At 44.6% G+C, this 17197-nt stretch overlaps 1 protein-coding gene across 7 annotated transcripts in view; it reads right to left on the reverse strand.

Moving 5' to 3' along the window:
* TDRD7 (tudor domain containing 7) overlaps positions 1-17197 on the reverse strand; it is a 47341-nt gene that overhangs the window by 16428 nt on the left and 13716 nt on the right. For 4 of the 7 annotated variants that reach the window (XM_048291406.1, XM_048291400.1, XM_048291399.1 and 1 more), the window contains 3 exons: positions 12139-12224; positions 11628-11684; positions 10774-10991 (listed from right to left, as the gene is read on the reverse strand). In XM_048291406.1, the coding sequence (XP_048147363.1) occupies positions 10774-10991; positions 11628-11684; positions 12139-12224 (361 nt within the window). The remainder of the gene's footprint in view (positions 1-10773; positions 10992-11627; positions 11685-12138; positions 12225-17197) is intronic. The other 3 variants (XM_048291401.1, XM_048291403.1, XM_048291402.1) reach the window with 3 other exon arrangements.

Raw genomic sequence — 17197 nt, forward strand, 5'->3', positions numbered from 1 at the left:
GTGACATCAGACTGGCGACCTGTCCCTGCTGGGGTTTCACAGGGCTCCATCCTCAGCCCTGTGCTCTTCAACATCTTCATAAATGACCTGGATGTTTAGTCACCCTTGGAAGGGGTACTAAGCAAGTTAACAGAAAATACAAAACTGGGAGGAGTTGTTGACTTCCTTACAGGCAGGGAGGCCTTGCAGACTGACCTTGATCAATTAGAGGGCTGGGCAGCCACCAACAGTATGAATTTTAACAAGGGAAAGTGCTGGATTCTGCACCTGGGATGGGGCAACCCTGAATGTGTGTATAGACTGGGGAACAAGAGATTGGAGAGCAGCTCCATGGAAAATGACCTGGGGGCTGACGGCAAGTTGAACATGAGCCAGCAGTGCCCTGGCAGCCAGGAGGGCCACCCGTGTCCTGGGGTGCATCAGGCACAGCATCACCAGCCAGGCAAGGGAGGGGATTGTCCTGCTCTGCACTGGGGTGGCCTCACCTCGAGTTCTGGGGGCAGGTCTGGGTGCCACAATATAAGAAAGACATTAAGCAATTAGAGAGCATCCAAAGGGAGGCACTGAAGGTAGAAAAGGGCCTTGAAGGGAAGCCATATGAGGAGTGGCTGAGGTCACTTGGTCTGTTCAGCCTGGACAAGAGGAGACTGAGGGGAGACCTCACTGCAATCTACAACTTCCTTGTGAGGAAAAGAGGAGGGGCAAGCACTGATCTCTTCTGTGTGGTGACCAGTGACAGGACCCAACGGAATGACCTGAAGCTGTGTCAGGGGAGGTTTAGGTTGGATATCAGGAAAAGGTTTTTTCCCCCCAGAGGGTGGCTGAGCACTGGAACAGGCTCCCCAGGGAAGTGGTCACAGCACCAACCTGGACAGAGCTCAAGAAGATCAAGAGCTTAGAGACATGGTGTGATTCTTGGGGATGTCCTGTGCAAGGCTAAGACTTTGATTCAATGATCCTCGTGGTTCCCTTATAACTCAGAATATTCTGTGATTCTGTGACCATGCCTGTTGTCACCTCTCCATTACAGAGCACAAAGCAGAGGTAACAGCTGTCAGAATGTATTATCAGGGCAACAGAGAGTGAAGTTGTTCTACACAAGAGAACAGCATTTTTGTTCTGCACTTGAGTAACAGAGGGAGCTCTTAAAAACTGAAATCTGGAGACTCAAATAATAAAACTTCAAATAAAAAAATACTCCCAAGATAAATATTGGCACTGCAACTGAGTGGAATGTAAAAGAGCAAGTCCACTCATTTTGACATACGCACTTAAGAGAGGACAAAGGCAGACATGCTCCTGTATGTGTTGGTAGGAGAAAAGCTTTGTACAAATATGCTTGACAGTGTTCAAAGAACCACTACACTAGCATACATAAACTAAAGAAAGTATCCTCTTTCCAAAGCCAGCCTTGTTTAATTGTGTGTACAGTGATAATCATACACTGGTAACCTCCTGGAGCATCAACAGTTTCCAAGAAAGAACTGGAAAAAACACATCCTTGAAATGAGAGTTTCTATTCAGAGTAAATGTCCTTCACTGTTAAGGTTACATTCAAACTAGAATATGCAGTTACTTTCTGCCATTCTTCTGCAAGGTAGGAAAGGAAAACCTACAATGGAAGTTAGCATTTTAATGTCAGTGACACAGTCTCGTCCTATGTGGCAAACAAAAAATCTGGCTCCACGGTTCTTGGACAGGTTCTCAAAGACAGCCCTAAAATACAAATCAGAACTATCACTCTGATTCAGTGAGAAGAATTCATCAGAAGTGTGGTGCAGTTCTTTCAGATCTGATTTAAATATGCAACACGGAAGCCAACTACCACGCCATACATACCACAGACTGTACGCAGACACATTTTACTGGCAGGCTCCTTAGACAAACGCTTCAGCGTGCAAGCAGCTCTCATCTACCTGACTTTTCTCAACAGTACATGAAGTTCAACTCCTAGCAAGCTGGAGCTCAAAGCAGTGAGGAAGGTACTTCTGGCATTGATCAGCAGTACCTTCCATCCACACACTGGCTGACGGCACCTTTTCTCTGTCAGTGGCAGCCACCACAACTTCAGGTCCCACTGGTTTTGCCCATCCCTCTACAGTACAGGTCTCCCCAGGAAATGGAGAGATGCTGCTTCAACATTAACATTCAATTCCTGCCTGTTCTTCCACGTAGATGCTGCTGAAAGTAACAGAGTTTAAGCTACCAAGCTGCTGAATATGCGTCCAGAGCAACCAGCTCTAGGGAAAAAACGAGACTTGGCCAATGTTCTTGAAAGGCTGAAGATCCCCACTGCACAGAGTAGCATCACTCAGTAAGGAGCTTTTCCTTACAAGGATGTGGAAGCTTCTTACATCATCCATTACAGCTAATCCTTGGAATCTACTCCAGCCCTTACAGCTTCTAGTCTGATACACAATTAATTGTTTTGCATGGGGAGCTATGATACCTATCTCCTTACCCTTAACAACAGAAGAACACATCAAAACGCTTGTTTTTAGCCAAGCCTCATGTTAACTAGGAAGTTGGAACAGGACTGGAATACGTTGGCAAGAAAAACTGTAGCATACATAACTGGACACAGACCTGGACAGACTGCAGGTGATGCTGCATGAGCATGGGGGTTGCATTAGGTAATCAAAAGAGGTCCCTTCCAACCTCAGTGATTCTGTGATTCTGTCTCTGGTAGTCATTTCTTCTGTACTTAACTGAATTGCTAGAATACAAGTCATATTGGGTGTATTTTTGTATTTTCTTTTGTTGTTAGACTAAAGGATCCCTGTTGCCAAGATATCCTCCGTTCAGGTTCAGCTCGTGCTCAGGGCTGGGGTGGTAAGCTCTATAAAGTTCAAGAGTGTCTTTAGATTGCCCCCTTCTGCTCATCCTCTTTGCCCTCCCACTTCATTATCCTGCACATCACAGTGAAGATACTTGATCTCCAGTTTCTTGTGCTTACAAGACTCTGGCTTCTGAAAATACAAAATTACAAAGGAAACTCTGTGATGCAATAAGACAGCTGAGTCAATCTAACAACTCCATACTGTCAAGGGTTGCCCCTATTCCTCACATCTTTATGCCAGCACTGAGGATGGATCAGCAGACATCTTTGTCAGCAGTTCTTTTTGGCTGTACTAACCTTTACCTCATAGTGCACTGAAGTTCTCCTACTAGGTCAGAAAACTGCAAGATTTAACACACAGGAGATGCATGGGTTGCAGGAATAAGGAAAGATGCTATCAAATGGAGTCTGACTTCATTTCATGGCTCATCATGTTGTCTAACCACTCATCACCAGGACTGATGTTCAGGTATATAGATTTACAGCCTGTTTTAAAAGCACTGTGTTTGAACAGAGGAGTTATTCTGGATCTTGTGTCCTCAACTGGCTCATTTCCACATGTGCTGTGACACCATCTTCTCAGTGAGGCTGACACCAACTGTAGTCTGCTCTGTGCTGAAGTAAGTACAAGACATCTAATTACATTTTAGGTAGAACATGTCTTGTGCTCTCTGAACTCTGTTCTAAATGGCTAGTGGCTCTGCGTCTAAACATCAAATTCTTCAGTGAGCATGGCAAAAGAAAGTTATCATAATCCAAGACCTCATCTACTGGAAACAGCTTTTAGGGTTTATATAAAACTGTGACCTTTCATTCATACATACTACCAGATGTGACAGCCTGCTCCATTGTCTCCTCCATGTGCAAAGTACATTAGAGTTGAATTTTTTATTCTCTCAAGTCTGTTTCTCTGTTTAGAAGGATGACTTTGGCTTCACACAGCTTAACTGTGGTATAGAAATTCCTTCTCTGAGTAAAGACCTGACAGAACCAAAATTTCTCAAGGAATACAACTCTCTATCGTGGCAATCCTTCTCTTTTCTGAGCATACCTGTTTAAGTCACACTGAATGCTACAGCAGAAACTCAGCTGCCTGATGCAGTAGTCTGTAGTACCCGTTTTGCTAAGACATGGTGTACTGCCCAAGAACAGATTCAGAAAACAAAAGTCTCAGTCCTCTTTCTGTCAGTTTGTTTACCATCTAATCCTGGCATCCTCCCAAGCCTTTAGTTTCACTTTCTGAAAAAAGCCCCAACATTTAGAAATACAAAATATGAATAATAATCTGAGAACTAGATACAGCTAAAAGAAGATATAAAATATCCTACCAGTTAACTAGGCAACATTTCATTGTTGTCTCATGCAAGCCTCATTCTTATCTAAAAAATCCTCTACATCCTTGTAATGATAAACTTCAACTTGTAGTGACTACTTAAAAAAAAACAGAACCAAAAACCAAACAACAAACCAATCAAACACCCCCAAACCAGTGAACAAAAATATGTTAAATTTCCCCCTTATTTCTCCCATTTTTTTCCAATTATGTATTTGCAAGACTGACAGACTGTGGGATGTGTCCAACACCTTACCAGACATCCAAGAGATTAAGTGAAGAAAACTAAGCTTTCCTTTACCCTGTAAAGCTTCCTCCTCAGAATAAACAGCCAGGCAAATGTTCTCCAGTCTGAGAAGCCTTTTCACACAGCATCAGCCAAAACAATGTTTAAGGTCACTAAAGAATATGCTCACATGTTACATACTGTTTAGCTTTATGTTTATTAAAAAGCAGTAAGAAACCTGACTGAGAAATGATAGATTGCAGAGATGAAACTGTCCTCTGATAACAACAGATTAATACTTAATCTAGCATGTAGCTGGAGCCAGTGGAATATCTTATGGAAGGGAACATATTTGTTCTAGAACTCCTGAAAAGCAAATATATCTCTTCCAGCACAACTGGAATTTCAAAATTCAGAATGGTAGCGTTATTTTTCTACCAGCTCCTTCAGAAACCAGATAGAAAGACTACAGCAGTCATTACCACAAGAAAACTCTAGAATCAATTCAATATGCATATATCCCTTCTTTCTGTGAATTACAACGTGCCTGCCTATTATTCATTCTACAAAAATACCAGCTCTAGGATTGGTGTTTTCACCAAAACTTCGGGTTTAGTAAGTATGGAAGAACTTCTGAGGCACAAGGTATGATAGGGTCTGACAGGATCCATCTGTCCTGATGGATGAAATGCATTTTTGGCTTTAAGTGACCCACTATGCCACTTAAGACACTGACTATGGAACAGGATGGGATTCACCTGAGAGTACTGAGGGACCTGGAAGAACCACTAGAAGAACTAGAGGCCTGTCAGCCTGACCTTGGTGCTGGCAAAGGTTATGGAACAATCATCTTGAGTGTGATCACACAGCACATGCCAGACAACCAAAGGATCAGGCCCAGACAGCATGGGTTTGGGGAAGGCAGGTCTTGCCTGACCAACCTGGTCCCCTTTTATGACCAGGTGACCTGCCAAGAGAATGAGGGAAAGGCTGTGGATGTTGTCTACCTGGACTTCGGCAAAGCCTTTGGTACTGCCTCCCATAGCATTCTCCTGGAAAAGCTGGCAGCCCATGGCTTGGACAGGTGCATCGTTGCTGGGTTAAAAACTGCCTGCATAGCCAGGCCCAGAGAGCAGAGGTGAATGGTGTCACATCCAGCTGGGGGCTGGTCACCAGTGGTGTCCCTCAGGAACTAGTGTTAGGGCCAGTGTTGTTCAACATCTTGACTGATGATCTGAATGAGATCACCTGTACTCAGTAAATTCACTGATGACAGCAAGCTGTGTGGGAGTGTTGATCTGCTGAAGGGCAGGAAGGCTCTGCAGAGGGATCTGGACGGGCTGGATCAATGGGCCAAGGCCAAAGGTATGAGGTTCAATAAGGCCAAGTGCCAGGTCCTGCCCTTGGGTCACAACAACCTCGTGCAGTACTTGAGGCAGAATGACTGGAAAGCTGCCACTTTCCACAAAGAAAAGAGGGATGCTGCTTAACAGCACACCTGAACATGAACCAGGAGTGTGCCCAGGTGGCCAAGAAGCCCAGCGGCATCAGCAACAGTGTGGCCAGCAGGACCAGGGAAGTGATTGTCCCTCTATATTCAGCACTGATGAGGCTACCCTCAAGTTCTGTGTCCAGTTCTGGGCCCCTCATGACAAGAAACACATGTATGTGCTGGAGCAAGTCCAGAGAAAGGCAAAGGAGCTGGTGAAGGGTCAGAGCTGGAGAGGGTAATTCCTATGAGGAGCAGCTGAAAGAGCTGGGGTTGTTTAGCCTGAGGAGGAGGTGGCTCAGGGGTGACTTTATCACTCTCTGCAACTCTCTTTGAGGAGGCTGTAACCAGGTAAGGGCTGGTCTTTTCTCCCTGGCAACCACCAACAGGACAAGAGGACAAGAACTCAAGCTGCACCGGGGGGGTTCAGGTTGGACATTAAGAGGAATTTCTTCACTGAAAAGCTGGTCAGGCATTGCACAGACTGCCAAGGGAGGTGGTCAAGTCACCATCCTTGGAGGTGTTCAATAAATGACTAGACTGACAACCAGTGCTATGGCTGACAAGGTGGTGTCTGGTCAAACATTGGACTCGATCTTGGAGCACATCTGATATACTTGCTGTACACCAACACACACAGAATGAGAAGCAAAAAGGATAAATGTCAAGCACTGGTCAGTTCCCAGAGCTATGATGACTTTGGTGTCAGCTAGACTTGGTGGAACAAGCAGCACACCTGGAGTGCTGCGATGAAGGGCTTCAGGCTCTTCAGGAGGGACAGGCAGGGCAGGCAACATGGAGGAGTTGCACTGTATGAAAAGGGGAGGTTTGACTGCACAGCCCTTACTGTTAGCGATGACGTGAGTGAGAGACTCTGGTCTCAAAAGAGATTGAGTGGTTGTAGTGGTTGTCTGCTACCAACAGGCATTTAGGAGAAATCTCTGGGTCGGTATCTTGTCCTTATGGGAGACTGCAACTTCCCAGACATCTACTGTGAACACTACTGCTGTGACAAGCAAATCTGGGAAATGCATGAAATTTGTAAGAGATAACTTCTGGTCATAAGCACTCAGTGAGTCTACCAGGAAATATGCCCTTCTAGGCAGAGGACTGTGTCAGGGGAGGTTCAGACTTTATGTTAGGAAGCATTTCTTTAGCAAGAGGGTGGTCAAACACTGGAACAGGCTTCTTGGTTGATGCCCCAAGCCTGACAGTGTTCAAAGGATATTTGGACAATGCCCTTAATAACATGTTTTAACTTTTGGTCATTCCTGAAATGGTCAGGCAATTGGACTAGATGATCACTGATAGATTCCTTCCAACTGAAATACTCCTTTTCTATTTATTTTGCAAATACTTATCACTTGCATTTTTCCATACAGAGTCAACATTTGCATGAAGCTATTATAAATGCCAAGATCCCTTTTTCCCAAGCTTAACAGTCCACACAGAAAAAAAACACTTTTTAAAAATGTAGTCAGTTGTCCATGTCAGCTGTAATTAAGATTACACTGAAATTTTATGGGACAGAAACATGGTATGAGGAGGTTACATACCTCTTCAGAGAGCCCTGGTCTTTAAACAACCCTGAACAACCCTGTATTATTAGCCAGCTGAACTTGTATTTACATCCTCTAACAACTCACTTGTTACAATTCTGACCAGCATGCGTCCAAGTGTTACCCCTGAGGAATCCCACCATGACTTCCTGCCTTTCTGAAGGTCAGTCATTCCAGGCTTGCTCCATTTCCAGTCTTTAAACCAACTAAACACCCACACAAGGGTATTCCCATATGTCCTAGGCTAAAAGGTCCTAGCTCTAAAAGCTTTTGGAAAAGAACCATGGAAATTCAAGCAAAAGTTTCGAGAAAAGATCTAAGAGTTTAGGCTTGTCTTGCACTGCCATATCTGAATCACCATTCACATCATGCCTGAAACACTCACAGAGTTCAAGCAGCTGAGGAGAGCTGAGCATGTACAAGGAAAAAGTCCCTTAAACATACATACAACTCAGTAGGGAGGTTTATATTTAGACTGCAGAGGGAATCATTTTGTCATGTTGGCAGTACCAAATATAAATTTATTATTACTTTTTGGAATGTGACTTACAAGAAAACCCCCAAAAACTATTTAATTTACATGCCTACATACCTCTCACACCTCTGCTGCAATGTTCTCTCTCCTTCAGGGGGTTCAGCTGCCTGCATCTCAAGGATTCAAGTCGGAGCCCAAACACAGCAAAACTATATAACTTTGACTCAGAATTCTAAGAAAACAGCTAAGTTGTCAGAAAGACTTGTGACAAAAATATGTAGAAAGATAAGAAATGAGAGAGCAGTTGGAAGTCTAAAATAGGGATCACTAGCTGCTCAAAGACACATAACAAAGTTATTAATCAAACAGAAAAGTAAAAAATTCTGATAAAAAAGGTGAAGGTGGGAGGGTCACTGGCAGTCATCACTTTGTTCAAAGCCCTAGTTGTGCTGGAGGTTAAAGCAAACAATTCAGCAACACTATGGATCTGCCCAGAGCTGTTGAAGCAGATTTTTCTCCTGGCTGAGGTCTGTCTAGACAACAAAGACATGTAAGCATGTTTACTGTCAACCCAATTGCTCATGAAGGCTGGGCTATAATCTGTGACTGCTAGCCACTACTTGGTAACTTCGTACTTTTGCATTTAGCAGTGCAAAGTATGTTGCTGCAAGTAAGATGCTCAAGAAAGCTCACCTAAAGAAGGGAGGTAACAGACAAATGGAGATAAAGTCAGCCTCAGTACCTCCTGCCTGAATGGTGAAGACTGAAAACAAGATCAGCCTGCAACTTACAGTGCAATTTGGAGACTTGAACTCACAAAATAGGAAAAATGTCTATAACCCATGGTGTAAAACCACAGAAATTACAATTTCCTAGATAAAATTCCTTCCTTTCAAACAGGAGTTTTAGAGATCCAAAGTTATTCAAAAGTGATACTCTCCAAAGCACAGTCCTCAAAGTAAAAGCTTGGAGACACTGAAAATGTATTAGGTTTACTGTCTGCTGGTTTGTAACTATGCTACACTGATCAGAATGAGTACAAAAGAGTATGTTCTGTCTCTTTAAGAAGATAACGAGAGAAACACCAGGCATGTTTTCTCTTCTGAGCCTGGCAGACACTCCCAGTGTAAGAAACCAACAAGACAGAAATAATTCAGAAATCAGTCTTGGAAGTGTCTTTACTTTCACTGGACAGTACAGTCTGTCTTCTGCATTTCAAAGGTTCTACAGAGCTGTACATGTGCAGACAATATGTTTGAGCCAGGAACAGATTATATTTAAGAGATGTATAGTAGCTTTCATATACAAAGTCCCAGTTCAAACTTTTCCGTGCCTGAGCCATAATTACAATTTTGTAAGTCAGTAAACTGAGACAGGCTTCAGAGGCTCATTAACAGTTCTCTACAGTAAGACTGACTGTGCCAAGATAACTTGATAGTTCTGACTGCTGTTGTACTGTGCCCATTGTATTAAAATGTTTCCATGGATTTAATCAGTGCTTACTTATGCTTAAATGACTTTATTTGCATGCTATAAAGAAAGAGATAGACCCAACAGATAACAAGCAAATGGATAATGAACACAGAACAAAGATCCTGGATGAACAGGACTGACTGGAACATTAGCTACAAAAAAGACTAAAATTTGCTGCATGAATTAAGCAATTCAAGACATAACAGCTTGCTCTATAGATAGATAACACAGGAACCAATCATCAACCATCAAAACAAATTGCTGCTGACTGCATACATTTCTAGTGTCTGTAGTGAGGTGTTACAAACACATTTTATGTATCTGTGAGAATACCATACATGCATGCAAATAGTGTTATTCCTGAAGAGCAGTTATTTAACTCAGTTAATTTCTTTTTTTTTTTGGCACTGAATGCTTTTACATGAGAAAAGACTTAGTAGGACATACATAAAAAGCACTTCAAGAAGAAAAATATTCTTATTACTTCAATACTCTTGTCAAACTGTGCCACAGTTTGTGGCAAAGAAGTTGAAAGTCCTCATTGGTATCACTGGCCTGTTAAAGTAAAGCTAAACAAAGCCTTAATGCAAAGTTGCATGACACCATAAATGACCTGTGAATGCAGAAGAAGAGACAGAAGTACAGCAGTTGAAGACCCTCAATCCAGTGGTGGTGGCAACTCATGTGTCAGACCTCTAAGTGGACACTCAGCCAGACACCAGCTCCTAATACGAAAGGCAAAGACACCCTTGGTAATCAAAGGTTAACATACAGAAGAAGAGGAGAAAGGGGCTTAGCTGTAATCTCTCCCCTCCACTCTTCAATTTCACCTATTATTGTGTCACAAACCTAACTTACAAAGCAAAATTCCTTGGCTTAAAATGTGAGAAAAACCTTTGGAAAAGCCTATAGAAAGATAAATACCCTTAGATCTCAGACTGTCACAAAGGATGTTGGTAGCTTACAGCATTATGAGGCAATAAACCCACCAACAAGGAAAAGCATAAAAAGCAATTGGGAAAAAATCCAAACCAAGAACAACAAAAATGGTATGGAGGTCACATGTCACCAGCTATTTGGGTTGTCAGTACTGTGGTCAGTTAAGGACGGCAAGTCAGCAACCCCAAGCACTTGCTCCAGAACACCACGAGGCTGACCTTCCCTCTTCAAAACACTAGTTCAGTCAACACTGACTTTCTGGGGTTTCAAAAGGCATTGTTACAATTTGGGAGTGGGGTAGTGGGGTTGCGGGGGCTTTCTGTCACTGCTACAGAGCATGAAAGGCAATGCAGGCACACATAAAATAACATTTGGCAAATGAACACTCAGAAATCTGTAGGGTACTGGCATCTTCCATAAAAATAGCATTCAATACTTACGGTGCACACATGAGGCCAGTTCTCAAGCTGATAGAGCACTTCTGTGCTAAGGTCCTCCCGGTACATTTCCCGATAGATCTGAGGCATCTTCGACATCCTGACACCACTGCTGTACTTGCTCAGAAGCTCCTTAATGCGACTTTGAAGTTCATTGACATCGGCAGCAGAAGAGCCAGGGGCAACAGTATGTGTCTCTGCAGTGGATGTATTCAAGCTATCTGTTTAAAAAAAAATACAGCCTTGAAGTAAACATAGCCCTACCAACAGAAAGATGATTACCTCCCTACTTAAAAACTAAACATGGGAGCTGCCAGCATAACACCAACTCTAAAATGTGGCTCTCCTGCCCAGCATGGCTTGTCCAGTCACTTCCTGTGGCAAAGAACCATGGAAATCTCAGACATTTAGTAACTACCTAAAGATGATTTTTCAATCACTGTAGTTATTTTCATAAGATGTTGCTACATTACTTCTGAAGGGATTCTGGAAGAGGATTCAGAACCATCAATCCCACCACAGCTGAGATGCTGCACTAAGGCAGTATCCCAAGAGGGGCACAAGATAATTTCTTTATGAGTACAAACACAACAAAGATATAGCATGACAACCAAGCATGTTGTTCTATATTCAGACAGGTGTACAAATCAGACCAATGATTTGCCTTTCATTCCAAGATACGTCCTGAGGAAAAGTCTCCACCCAGCAGGCAGCCTTTCTGTGCTACTGCACCCAAGGAAGCCCTTCAGTGAAGCAAGGAAAGTGACAATTGTTCAGCTGCTCTAGGCAGTTTCATACACTGTGTGCAGGAATTAGGCAGTCATTATACCAGGAAGAGGTTCACATCATTAGCTTACCTGCTCCCTCATTTCTACTCCTCTTCTCCCTTTGGTGGGGTGTATTTGCTGCCAGATCTGAAACTTCACAAATCAGGCTGACAAGTCTCAAAGAATGAAAACCATCATTCTGCAAGCCCACTAGCGGCACAACTATTGAGCCACACAGGCAGAAGAGTATTTTCTGGACAGATACATTAGTAGTGCTGCTTACTCCTGAAAGGCAGGATTTCATCCTTATACCAGATTCCTACCCCTCAGTAACATTAAGCTTACTCCTCCTGTTTCTGACCTCCTCACACTGGCTTTGTGATTGGCTTTGACACTTACTGCCCAATGTTTTTCCTGAAAGACCAAGAGGCAGACAAGCAAACGCACATTTCCTCAGCACAATGGAATTAGAGTGAAAAGGTTCACTCACAGAACTTGATTTCTCATCCAAACCTATCTTCATTCAAAACAAGTAGCAAGATTTTTTTTTAAGATGACACCCACTCTGAGTAGTCAACAAATAACTTCTTAATGGACATACCACCTGACTCTGTGGAAGAGCTTCTGGACAGGTGAACTTGCAACTCCTTTTGAAACCGTGGTGGGACAGTCAGTCTCTTCTCAGACCTAAAATTGGAAAGAAAATTGCTTAAAATAATTCTTCTGTCTCTGAATAACATTCTATTTGCTTCTAAGACCTATACAGAAAATAAAATGCATTCCACACACTCCTAGAAGGCCTCCTGCACAAGATGAGTAGTCACAATGTCCTTGTCAGGAAGACAACCTGATAAGCAGTAACAGGACAGATCAACAGGTGGTTTCTAGTTTTTACTCATTTTTCTCATTATTGTGAGAAACAAAACACAGTAAAAAGACATTAGCAAAGGGAAAGCATCTAGGAACACACAAGCATTCAAGATCTTTTTGTGGATGCTGTTGTTACTCTGTTTAACAGTCTTCTCTGAAGATCTCTCCCACTGAGAGCACACAAATTTCATGCTTGCAGGTGTTCTTCTGGGATCCCCCAGAGAGCAGCAGCTTTTACATGGGAGTACAGACACCAAAATGAGCTTCTGACACTGAAGAGGGCACAGCACTGTGTAGCTCACAAAGACCTGGGAAAAAAATCAGCTGTGGAATAATTACATACACTGCAAGCAAAAGGAAACAAGAGCTGGAGAAGGGAATTCAAAGACTAGGACCAAACACCTCCCAAAGGAAGAGTTTCACACACCCAAGGAAGAGCTGCAGTGTAGAAGTCAGGGTGGTAACATTTCCGCTACAGCAGGGCAGGTTGCTCTGAAACAGGCATCTCCTGACCAGACCAGACCATGCACATGCACGGGGCAGGCTTTGCAGAAGATCTCTGCCCAGGGGCCAGAAAGGGGACTAGCCAACTCTGGAGTTCAGGGACAACAGTGGAGCAAGCCAAAAACCTCACCATCTGCAGAACCACCAAGGGTGATTTTCACGTCTTCACCGGGACTGTTTTAGAAGGTAGGACAGCAGTTCAAGTACAGTGCTGAGGCTAGTCTCAACAGGAAGTCAAGACCAAGTAGCCCTATGTGTCATCATACTGACTTTTAATCAGAGCATATCCATGAATCAGAATGAGACCTCCCACATTCACATCTCTTCTAAGGAGCATCTTGAAAGATTTAACACTAATTTGTCTCCCCTGCTTTTATGCTGTCCCTGTTAGATTAAACCATTGCTCCTCCCTCAGCTATGGGGTATTACTTGTACCAAAGACCATACTTCTGTTCTGAGTCATGTCCCACTGCACTAGCTGTAAGGACAGGCACTGCCCAGCTCAGCAATTTACAAACAGAAGTCGTGCCCAGAAGTCCTAGGCAGAAGCATGTAACTACAAGCACAGCTGCAAAACTCAAAAAGTACAAAAGGAAAGTCACCCACGCAACATCAAAACTTACATTCACACCTGGCACTTGCTGGGTATCTGAAAAGCCTCTTACAACACTTACCTGCATTACAGAAAACCCTCTACTTGCTGTGGGCACAGCTCAGATACCCACACAAAGCTGCAGCAGTCTCTTCTTAGAAAGAAGAGACTGCTGTGGCTGCCCATGCAGATTCTGCAAGAAATCCAGGACCCCATTTCTTTGTACATGTATTTACCAGTATGGACAACTCCAAGCTGAACAGATACTCAAGCTAAAAAAGTCCTCTTAATGGAAGCAGACTCAAAAGAGGCTACCACCTTTGCTAGGCAGAAAGCAAAACAATCCTATAAAATAGCCACATGGGTAGTGGAGACTGTCCTGCTACCCCTGCCTGCCAATAGGAATCCATAGCTGTTGTCTAGTCCCCAGTGCCACATACACTTGTATCACCTTAAGCCACACATCAGGTAACACAAATGACATTGACTGCAGGGTAGGCCGGCCAGAACCGCAGTAAGGTTTCAGTGAGGAAGAGGGCAGATGTTCCCCGCTTAAGCCAGGCCACGTGAACACCTTGGAAAGGAACCTGGAACAGAGGACTGATTATTCTCTTCTGCGGCATGCAAAAGCTAATTGGATTTGGGATCTTCTCAGTATTAAGAGACTTCATGTAGGGTCTTCCTGTGCTTTCTGCTGGGGTTCAACAGTTTCCCACAACATGGACCTAACACTGGCTTTGAGCCTAGTCATCATCAGTTTTGAGCCCTGCAATCAGACAAGTATTGTGTGATGTGCTGCTTGCTCACACAGATCATGAGGGTCATACATCTCCAACAATGAGATGGAATACAGCCAGACAGTGGCAGGGCCAACATGCTTCCCTTCAGTTTGCAGGTATGGACAACTCAGCTGCTTGCAAGGCCTCATGTTCCTCAGCTGCTAGAAGCCTGCTCCCAGCAAGAGGCCTCCTAGCCACACCAGCAGCCTGGCCCTTCACAAATGCCTGACCAGCCATGCAGCCCTGCCAAGTCCCCACGCGTAGCTGCAGCTGAGCAGCTAGTCATGTCTCACTGCCACACATCACTGCTTCTCAAAGAAGGGGAGTAATGCCCCTCCCAGCCAATTGCCTTACCTTGGTAATGTCCATGCCACCCCAATCTGCTCTTTGGTCCTTGGACAGTGCTATTATAAGCAGCAGGTCCAGGCGGTGCCCAGCAGCAAATGGCTCCTGCTGCTTCAAGCAACAGGGTCACCAAGCATCTGAACCTGTTCTCATCCACGCTGCTGCTTTCCAGCTTCAAGGATCTCTGCAGCTGGCCTTACCAGCAAAGTCTCTCCCTGCTTCTGAGGGTTTGCAGGTCCACACCAACACAGGATAACTTGAGATACTGCTGCTATAAAGACAAGCCTCTCAGACCCTGCAACAGCATCTGCAAGAAGGCCTTGGACAACTGCAGCTACCTTCAGCATCTCTGTGTTGTCATGTGAGTGTGACAGAATGGGGAAGACAAATATCCTTTTCCCCTTCCACCTAATGCTACATAGTGACAAGCCCCTGAAGCTGTAGTCATGAAAATCTCCAAAAAAAATATCAGATTGCTACAGAGGCGGGACATAGACTTTGGCAGTCACAAGGGAACCACCATTTGCACCCTCACTGAGGAGCTTCACTACATGATACTGGGTGGAGCACCAATACCTGTCAGCACACAAACAAAATCTGTCACTGGCAGGACATCGTGTCAAGGCAAAGAACACACATCTGCTATAGCAGGACAGGTGTTCAACAGAAAAGGAGAAAACAGAGATCCCTATGTGCAACCATGAGGGCATGCATGTCCTTTCCTATGATGTTAGTACGTGGACGGGCAGGGTGGGAAACAGAAAGCCAAATACTGCATACAGATAATGGCTCACTCCAAACTGGGAAGTGGGGCAGAGACAGTCTGTCACCTTCAGGACTTGTCTCAGTCAATCTGCGCTGTGAAGGCTCAGCCACTCTCACAGGCCAAGCGCTGGCACCCCTGCTGGAGCAGTGCCCTCAAGTCTGAGCCAGATAACTATGAGGCTGCTGTCAGCCCAGCATTTCTGGGGATGCTGCTCACAACTCCACTCCTCTGCATGCTGTTTTTTGAAGTCAGGACCTCCTGGCTCAAAGAAGCTTTCCCTCCTGCAATTCCCAAAGCACAAGCAACTACAACAGCTCAGGAGGTACAAAACGTCCCCAGCAGCAAGAACACTTGGATCTTGCTAGTCCTGATTCAAACTGGCCAAGCTGAAACAAATTAATCCAGTCACATGGCCACTATACAACCTTGTATTCAAACAGGAATCTCTCCTCCCCAAACTCTCCCTTCACTATGCTCCCAAGCTAACAGGATAACATTTGGACTCTGCAACAGCACAAGATATCTTCTCCTCCAAAACTACCTGAGCCAAAGCAGACTCTGCTTGTAGCTTCTCCTACAGTGTAGGGCAGAAAAAGACAACAGAATCAAAAGCAGAACACATAACTAAAAGGAGCTCAGAAGAGACTGTCGGAGATGAACAAAGGTAACACAAGATGTAGCAGACTATATTAGGCATAGCCAGAAAAGGGGTGACATCTACTTAATTTTATTTCATGCATTACAAATCTTTAAGTGCTATAAAATACTTCCTGGCCTTACAGTAACTAACTTGGAGAAAACTCTAAGTGCTCTTTTTGCTCTGCCTGAGGCAAAGTGCCTCTGCCTTTTAGGGAAGCACTACTTAAAAAAACGCAACTCATCTGCACATACAAAAAAGGGAAGGCCCAAGCACAGCTGCTCTTCAATTTCTGAGTCACAGCAGGACGGCTTGGCACTTCTCTCCTCTGCACAACAGACCTTTGATTGCACATGGAACTCATACAGGTTGACTGGGGCAGGACGTGCCTGCTTTCTGTGGATCTCCCAGAAAGAGCAGGCACCGCGGCAGGATTAAGCTGTTGCGCTGCTCTGTGCCACTTCACAGCTACGCCGCCACTGCCATTTCCATTCAGCGCCAGGCTGACTTCCAACCCAGCCCGGCTTGGAGTCCTCCCCCTGCAGAGGATTACCTCCACAATCACAGCTCCGGTGGACTTAGCACAGCCACAATGAGCAACAGCAAACACTTTCTCACCACCATCAGCTGACAGCCCAGGGCAGCCGAAAACAACACAGAAAGAAATGATGGGGCAGCAGCTGACTAAGCCACCCGGATTAGAGAGGCTCAAACGGGGCTGAAAACCAGCATGTACCGCTAACCCAGCAGAACTGCAGCTCCAGCCCTCATCTCAATTCATCCAAACACGGTCAGGTGGCTCCTGGCTCTGAGCATGCTGAGAAAGGACACAAACACTGATGCTGCAACACAGAAGTCAGGCAAGAGGGAAAGAGCAGTCACCTGCAGACAACCATCACCCTCAACACGCACATCACCTGTCCCTGTGCACAAACTTGCACTGGCCACAATAGCTCCCTCCTGGGCCCAGGCAACAGCCCCACACTCCCTTGCTGTGACACCTTTGGCTGCATTTCCTCCCAGAAGACATGAAAGCAGGCCAAGAGCACAGGCTAGCTATCCAAAAAGGCAAAATGTCATCCATCTCCTTCCTTGGGTACCATCCCACGTTCAGACTTCACCTTCTGCAAGGGCAGGAGCCTGGATTCCCACTGGATCCCAAAAGGC

Source organism: Corvus hawaiiensis, chromosome Z (genome assembly GCF_020740725.1).
Source record: "Corvus hawaiiensis isolate bCorHaw1 chromosome Z, bCorHaw1.pri.cur, whole genome shotgun sequence".
Taxonomy (NCBI): Eukaryota; Metazoa; Chordata; class Aves; order Passeriformes; family Corvidae; genus Corvus; species Corvus hawaiiensis.